The sequence below is a fragment of the Dendropsophus ebraccatus genome, chromosome 4 (genome assembly GCF_027789765.1).
Source record: "Dendropsophus ebraccatus isolate aDenEbr1 chromosome 4, aDenEbr1.pat, whole genome shotgun sequence".
NCBI classification, from domain to species: domain Eukaryota; kingdom Metazoa; phylum Chordata; class Amphibia; order Anura; family Hylidae; genus Dendropsophus; species Dendropsophus ebraccatus.
Window position 1 is genome coordinate 92,376,864 of NC_091457.1, and position 8,394 is coordinate 92,385,257.

The 8,394-nt window shown below is 42.6% G+C and overlaps 1 protein-coding gene across 1 annotated transcript in view; it reads left to right on the plus strand.

Moving 5' to 3' along the window:
• The window catches only part of WDR59 (WD repeat domain 59), a 59,100-nt gene extending 51,921 nt beyond the window's left edge, over window positions 1-7,179 (plus strand). The window contains exons 21-26 of the mRNA XM_069966275.1: window positions 845-957; window positions 1,051-1,186; window positions 1,265-1,337; window positions 2,021-2,144; window positions 3,188-3,330; window positions 4,742-7,179. Coding sequence (XP_069822376.1) covers window positions 845-957; window positions 1,051-1,186; window positions 1,265-1,337; window positions 2,021-2,144; window positions 3,188-3,330; window positions 4,742-4,977 — 825 coding nt within the window. The 3' untranslated portion in view covers window positions 4,978-7,179. The remainder of the gene's footprint in view (window positions 1-844; window positions 958-1,050; window positions 1,187-1,264; window positions 1,338-2,020; window positions 2,145-3,187; window positions 3,331-4,741) is intronic.
• The last annotated feature ends 1,215 nt before the right edge of the window (window positions 7,180-8,394 follow it).

The following is an 8,394-nucleotide window of genomic DNA, read 5'->3' on the forward strand; positions in this document are numbered from 1 at the left end:
ACCATGTTTGATAAATTTCCCCCATAGTGTATATATACTGTATACTATATCTGCGTATCCCAGCCAGACCATTGCTTTTAGAGTGGTGGTTGGAAAGCTAGAAAATAGCCGCATATCAGGAGAAGGAGGCATGTTTGCTAAATAATTGTATTAACACAAATATTTAGTTAAATAAATAGTTAAACCCCCTGCCGCTGGAGCGTATACATCGGCTGCTCCCCGCTCCGGCTTGCTTCGGGGCTCCTGGCCTCTTCACGTCCCACACAGCTATTCAGATGAGGTATACGCTCCAGCGGCGGCGGGTTAACGGGGCGGGCTGCTGACAAACTCACAGCGGGGTGTCCATCCTGCTGCGAGTTTATCTGCCCATAGAGTGTACAGAGCAGGGATCCGCAGCGGATCTCGCTGCCAATTCACAGCGAGAAATCTGCTGCGTATCTGTTATGTGTGAAGGCACCCTAAATATGTTTACCCCTTTGCCCCTAGCTTATATAAAGCCAGAAAGCTTATTTTAGAGATAGTGAGGGTTGTACTACAATGGTGGAAGTTGGTTGGGGGTGGCAGGGTAAGCCTATTTTAAAGGTGTATTTTGGATGATGACTTTATCATTTAAAAGGCCCAGGGCTTACACACAAAATGTCAGTTCAGTCAATCTGTGGCCACAGCAGTGACGTCTTGGTTATAGATTGTCTGTGTGGATATTTTGTGCATGTTGGGACAGAAAAGAGGCAGTGATGACAGCGGGGACCAACACCGTTTTGGGAGCAGCAACAACTGGCACCCTGTTAACCCTGTTACATGTTAACCTCTGAAATGTCTCTAATGATGCTGAATCTTCTTTTAGGTTTGGGCTCTGGCTGCTGCTGCTAATGACATTTGTCTCACACCTAAGTCTGACCCTGATACAGAGACTCCTTGGGCCCATCACCCATTTGGTCGTCAGCTGCTGGAATCATTGTATGTTCCTAGTCTTATTTCTTCTGTCCTCTCTGCTTATTTCTGTTTTTGTTAAGCTCATCACATCACCACCACTATCCTCTCTACCTATAGATTGGCCCATTACTGTCACTTACACGATGTTCAGACCTTAGCCATGCTGTGTAGCGTGTTTGATGCCACCCTGCAGCCACAGAGCAATGGACTGTCCTGCCACCCATTTCCTTCACGTTCCACCCACAGCCGTTATGTAAGTCCCTGGTATAACTCTGTCAGTCCTATATGCATGTAAAGATGGTGTTAATGAGTGTGCATTGTCTACTTACAGCCAAGCTTTACATCCTCTGGCTCTGGATCCAGTATATCTGACCCTGGCTTCAGCAATAGTGGTTGGAACATCAGTAAGAAAACATATTATATTGTATTGTATAGTTTTTCTTTTACATTCCTTTCTTAAAGTTTCTTCTCACATATGGGTTTAATTTACAGTTTACACATAGATTCAGTTGTTTGTATTAGTTGATAACCCTTTAAGCCTGCTAAACAATGTTTGCAACAATCGATTTCCACAGGGCTTTAAAGGGGGTAGTCCAGTAAGGCATTTTTTTTTAATAAATGTCAGCGACCTTTTGAAGATAACAAACAGAAATTACTTGCTTACGCCAGTGCCCTGCCACTGCAATTTCCACTGCTTTTCCTGAACTGTTGACCATTTTTGACCCCTGCGGAGGGTGTGGGGACTGCAAAGAAAACACTGGACCCTCCCACTGAACCTGTCAGGTGATGTTTTAGGAAGCCAAAACCCCTTCAATCCATAGCAGGGAATAGTAGGCAGCAAAGTACTTTTAAAACTGTTAAAAAATTCAGGAAATGAATAAAAATACTGTTATTTCAGAAAAAACTCAGTGGCATTAATTCAAGTATTATACAAGATTGACCAGTTCCTTCTTATTTCCCATCCATAATATAAACTTCTTAAGGCTTTTTATGATAAGGATGACATAACACCATCCATAAAGTTCTCTTTTGATCCATGTGCGCTAGAAAATCAGCTATGTATTTTGTCATATTTGCCTTTTGACAGGCAGTCAAGATGGAGATCATGGTGTTCCTTGGGGAGATGCATCACCTGATGAATACCGCTACGGTAATTTAAGTTATGTTGATCCCAGGGAACGTGAGAGAGAGCAACATGACAAGAACAAGAGGTGATTACCATACTGGCCAAAACAATGGGGATCCATAAGAATGCATTGAGTCAAACTATGTGCAACTATGACAAGTTGTGTTTTGTTGCTACTTTGCTGTGTTTCCAGGAGATGTTGTTAGGCACTAGTACACAGTTATTCTAGTCAAACCTGGACAACTCAAATTGTGGCCTCATCACCACCAGCCTTTGGCTGGAAACACACCTGGCAGGTTTTTTTTTTTTTTTTTTTTTTTTTGAAAACTGCCACTGCAAAACCAGATGAGGATCGAACAGAAAAAATAAGTGCAGGTCCTCCCTTTATATCTTCCATCCCTTTTGTATCCACTTTTGGCAAAAAAAACTTCCATGTGTGTTTCCAGCCTTTAGCAAGTTATAGTTTATATCTTCCATCTTCTAAACATTCTAGTGAATGTTTTATTGTCAGGTTATTTTATTGAATATAATATTCCTTTGAATTTGCACTTGCATTGGGAGCTACTCTGTGACTCCTGCATGTACCATTTTATTCAGTATCAGATGGTTGTTATGGTTTTAACTCAGAAAAGGAATAAGCCAGTCTAGTGTGCATATTCACAATGCTTGTTAATTACATACTGGTCATCTGATAACGAGTAGCCACTTTCCATTCCCCGTGTGGTGGGACTGGCCTCAGGACCCCCACTGGAAGTCCCTTTCCCCCCTGAGTTGTGATGACATCACAACTCAGGGAAGTGGGGTGGGGGGTGGGGGGGGGGGGGTCCTGGGTGGCTGGGGGAATATGTCCAGGCTAATGGACTGGCTTTTCAGCCGGGTAGTGATTGGAGTGAAGTCCCGCCCCAGTCACTGACTGGCTGACCAGCCAGTCCATCAGCTAGGTTTTGACTTGGAGATCCCAAAGCCTGTTGGGGGTCCGGAGGCCCGTCCCGCCACTCACCCTGGACACGAGAGAGGTAAGTTGGTACTTGTTATCAAATTCTCCCCCTGTCTCTGCCGGCTGCCAGATTTTAAAACTCCTTGGACTTCTCCTTTAATTAGCATATTACCATCTTGTTGCTGGCACAGGATCCTTGACCCAGCAAATGCTCAGCAGTTTGATGATTTTAAGAAGTGTTATGGAGAGATCCTATATCGCTGGGGTCTTCAAGAGAAACGAGCAGAAGTTCTGAAATTTGTCTCCTGTCCTCCTGAGCCACATCGAGGCATTGGTGAGTAGTGACAGTGTACACAATATTAGAGTTGTTGCCTCAACTGATGTCCACCTATATTTTTAATATTCCTGCTATATTCCCAAAAATATACAATTAATACTGCTCCCTATGTAAAAGAAAAAACTGAATATACCCATTAGGACAATTCCACAGACATCAGAATTTTTTGCTTGCAGATCTGTCATAAATCTGCAGTAAAAATCACTGGTATATGTGGCAGATTCACTGTTTATCTGACCCCTATACACAAAAAGGAGTGAAACGTACTGTTGCCCCCAACAATGCTAAGCACAGGACCATGTGTGCCTAATGGCAAATACAGCTCTTTCCCTATGTAAAGTAATAAATCTGCTATAATTATGCTACCTATGTACAATAATCTACTTTAAGGCTGCGTTCACACTACGTATATTTCAGTCAGTATTGTGGTCCTCATATTGCAACCAAAACCAGGAGTGGATTAAAAACACAGAAAGGCTCTGTTCATACAATGTTGAAATTGAGTGGATGGCCACCATATAACAGTAAATAACGGCCATTATTTCAATACAACAGCCGTTGTTTTAAAATAACAGGAAATATTTGCCATTAACTGTCAGCCATCCACTCAATTTCAACATTGTGTGGACAGATCCTTTCTGTGTTTTTAATCCACTCCTGGTTTTGGTTGCAATATGAGGACCACAATACTGACTGAAATATACGTAGTGTGAACCCAGCCTAATACTGCTATATATTTACAATAATCTACCATAAGGGTATAAACCCACACACCATATACGCAGCGTATTTACTGCTGCGATACGCAGCAAATACGCAGCAGATTAGATCTAAATAACTGAACACAGCATCAAATCTGCACGATCAAATCTGCTGCGTATTTGTTGCGTATCTGCTGCGTATACGGTGTGTGTGTTTGTACCCTAATACTGCTACCTATGTACAATAATCTACTATAATACTACTACATATATACTATAATCTACTTTAATACTGCTACCTATGTACAATAATCTATTATAAGGCCGGGTTCACACTACGTAAAAAACGTGGCCGTATTTCATAACAACGGCCGTATTTGCGCAAACAACGGCTGGTATATGCAAAATAACGGCCGTTGTTTGTGCAAATACAGCGGCTGTTATCAAATACGGCCGTGTTTTCTACGTAGTGTGAACATAGCCCAATACTGCTACCTATGTACAATAATCTACCATAATACTGCTACCTATGTAAAAATATAACTGCTGTAGTACTGCCCCCCATGTACAAGATTATAACTACTGTAATTTGTATAGTTCTTCCCCCCCCTGTAGACATTGTTGTTTTTTAGGTTGTATATTAGAAGCCTACTATGTTTTTTGTATATCCTTGTTTTTGTATGATCCTTTTTTTTCCCTTCCATCAGAATTTGGAGTGTATTGCAGTCACTGTCGCAGTGAGGTCCGGGGAACACAATGTGCAATTTGTAAGGGATTCACCTTCCAGTGTGCCATTTGCCATGTAGCTGTTCGGGGCTCTTCTAACTTTTGCTTGAGTTGTGGACATGGTGGCCACACAGCGCACATGCTTGAATGGTTTAGCTCACAAGAGGTCTGTCCCACGGGCTGCGGCTGCCACTGCCTTTTGGAAAGCACCTTCTAATATCTCTCCCACAGGGATAAACCATCACAGCAGCTCCATACAAATCTTATCCTCGCCAAGCGTCATCATAGTGACACTGAGAACTGCCCACCATTACAAGGGCTTTTTATTATCAGCGTGTGTTGGACTATGTACTTCTTCACCTCATTCACAAGGCCTTTATCTTGGGACATTTTACATCACAATGGGAACAGCTATACATTTTGCAATAACTGCATGTAAGTAAATTGGATGCCCTGATTTCTTGGCTTCACAGTCGTGCCCTTTAGCTACACAGATGAAGGCTGCCATCTTAAAGGACACCTATTGTCAGAAAAACAGGATCTCTAAAACAATGACCATACATTTTTAAGAGAATGTTTCCTTTTAGAATCTATTTCCTTGGACTTTATATGAATTTATATATGTGACTTTGCTGCTCCTAGTTTGATGGGTTTGCACTAATCCACCGTTTTTGGCTGAAGCTTCTTGGAATATTTTTTAATGATCTGAATGACTTTCATGGGACAGTGTTATAAAACTACATCTCCTGGCAATTTTTTTTTTCTTAGTGACCAGTCGTAAATAATTGCTGTGGACAATCTCACGTTATGTTTTTTTCTTTCTCACATTTTTCCTGGCTTTTTGTCATCTACCTCATTCCCATGTTTCATACTTTTTCTTTCAAATACTGCCATTTTCCTGAGCATAGTTAGGTCCTAAAACAGGGGCCATGACAGTAAGCAACTTACTGTCCTGTGGCATCAACAAATTTGTGATCATAATGTCATAAGCTTTGCAAATTCATGGGCATTTTATATTATTCCTAACTCTCTTCATCACTTGATTGACAGCTATGCAGAGGTTACTGCTCCGTAGACTGCAAAGATGTTTATATATGGTCAAGGTCACCACTATTCAATCGTCAACAGTGCTCTCCCCTATAAAGGGCTGAGCAGTGCTGGCCGCCTAGTTGGCAGTCTGGGGCCTAACTAGCATGTTGAGTGCCAAAGCTAGCAGTGCTGATAACTTGGTGGGTTCCGTCGCCTTTACCTCTGCCCGTCCCATAAATCTAATTCTGTGGACGGGCGAATTTCACATTCCGCCGAAAGAATTGATGTCACTTCTTTCGGCAGAATGGTGTCTATGGCATGGGCGGAGACGCACGTGGCCATGAGGGGGTATGTAGGACGGAATCCGCAGGAACTTATCCGTGCAGATTCCATAGTATGAACCAACCCTTAGAGGGGAGAGAGGGGGGTTGGGAAACACAAATCTGTCCCACTAACCTGCACGTGGATCATGTCGGCTAACATTTTTTGAGGTGGTCACAGGTCCCGTTTTCAAAATTGCACTACCTAATGCTTTCCTGCACCTCATTATATGCATGGTCTTTATTTGACGATCTTTATTCTCTTACTGGTGGTTTTGTTGCTTTTAGTTTGTAGTCATTCTGCCATTGCTCTCGATGCACTGACCTCCTTATACACAACAGCCACTCTGAAAAACACAACCTGCATTGTAAAGTATGGGGGTGGGACAGAGCAGCAGCCTGAGCCTCTCATTACATAGGAAGTGTTGTTCTGACTACTTCAGAGGTAATTAGACAATGCAGTGAAGATGGAGTCACTGATCATCACTGTGCCCTTATAGAGTACAGCTTCAGTGTAAAGCATACGATGCTGGAGTCACTGGTCATAGCTGTCTCATAATGGTTTGGAACTAAAGAACCACAAGCGTTTCTCAGAAATGGGCTGGGTCGATACTTCGAATCCCATCTGGAGATATGACCTTTAACTCCTGATTTGTCCCTTACTGTCTATGACAACAATTGCTTCTGCCATTGTATTATACATCACCTCATTAGGCGAGAATGTTGTATAATAGATTAATAAATAAAATTAAATAAATTTCTGTGAAAAATAGTTAAAACATGTTTTATTGTATATTTCAGTAGCATTTTGTAACCCAAGGTCAAAGACATCATCTTTTTTAGTAATACTAAAATACTACTGTCCTGCTAAGTTATATCTGTTTCTTAGAAACGTAAATGGCCCTTATTACAGCTTCTGTAGGTTACCCAACTTGCAGATGCCTGTAGGTAAATAAACCTCCTCCTCACTGCTTTATACAAAGCTTGCAAACTATGTGTTATATTTATTGGGTGAGATATGGTATTAGGCACACACACTGGGGTACAGCATCATTAGGTACACACTTAGGCTGGGTTCACACTATGTATATTTCAGTCAGTATTGTGGTCCTCATATTGCAACCAAAACCAGGAGTGGATTAAAAACACAGAAAGGCTCTGTTCACACAATTTTGAAATTGAGTGGATGGCCGTCATTTAATGGCAAATATTTGCTGTTATTTTAAGACAACGGCTTTAGATCCTTTCTGTGTTTTTAATCCACTCCTGGTTTTGGTTGCAATATGAGGACCACAAGCAGTGAACCCAGCCTCAAGCAGTATGTGGTATGGCCTCTTTACTCATGCACACTGTAGCAGTAATATGCAGGTGTGGTGCGGCATCGTTAGACACACACACACTGACAATATTATGTAGGTGTGGTGCAACATCATTAGGCGCACACACTGGCAGTATTATGTAGGTGCAGTGCGGCATCATTAGGCACACACACTGGCAGTATTAGTCAGGTGCAGTGCGGCATCATTAGGTGCACACACTGGCAGTATTAGTCAGGTGCAGTGCGGCATCATTAGGTGCACACACTGGCAGTATTATTCAGGTGCAGTGCGGCATCATTAGGCGCACACACTGGCAGTATTATTCAGGTGCAGTGCGGCATCATTAGGCGCACACACTGGCAGTATTATGTAGGTGCAGTGCGGCATCATTAGGCGCACACACTGGCAGTATTAGTCAGGTGCAGTGCGGCATCATTAGGTGCACACACTGGCAGTATTATTCAGGTGCAGTGCAACATCATCATTAGGGGCACATACTATGGCAGTATTAAGCAGGTTCAGTGTGGCATCATTATGCACACACCCTGGCAGTTTTATACAGGTGTGGTACGGTATCATCAGGCGCACACTAACAGTATTATTCAGGCGTGGTACAGCATCATTAGGGACACACACTGTGGCAGTATTATGCAGGTGTGGTGCGGCATCATCAGGCGCACACACTGTGGCAGTATTATGTAGATGCAGTGTGGCATCATTAGGCACACACACACACTGTGGCAGTATTATTCAGGTGCAGTGCGGCATCATTAGGCATACACACTGTGGCAGTATTATGCATGTACAGTGTGGCATCATTAGGCACACACCCTGGCAGTTTTATGCAGGTGTGGTACGGTATCATTAGGCACACACTGTGGCAAAATTATGCAGGTGTCGTACAGCATTATTAGGTACACACTTTGGCAGTATTATGCAGGTATGGTATGGTATGGCATCCTTACT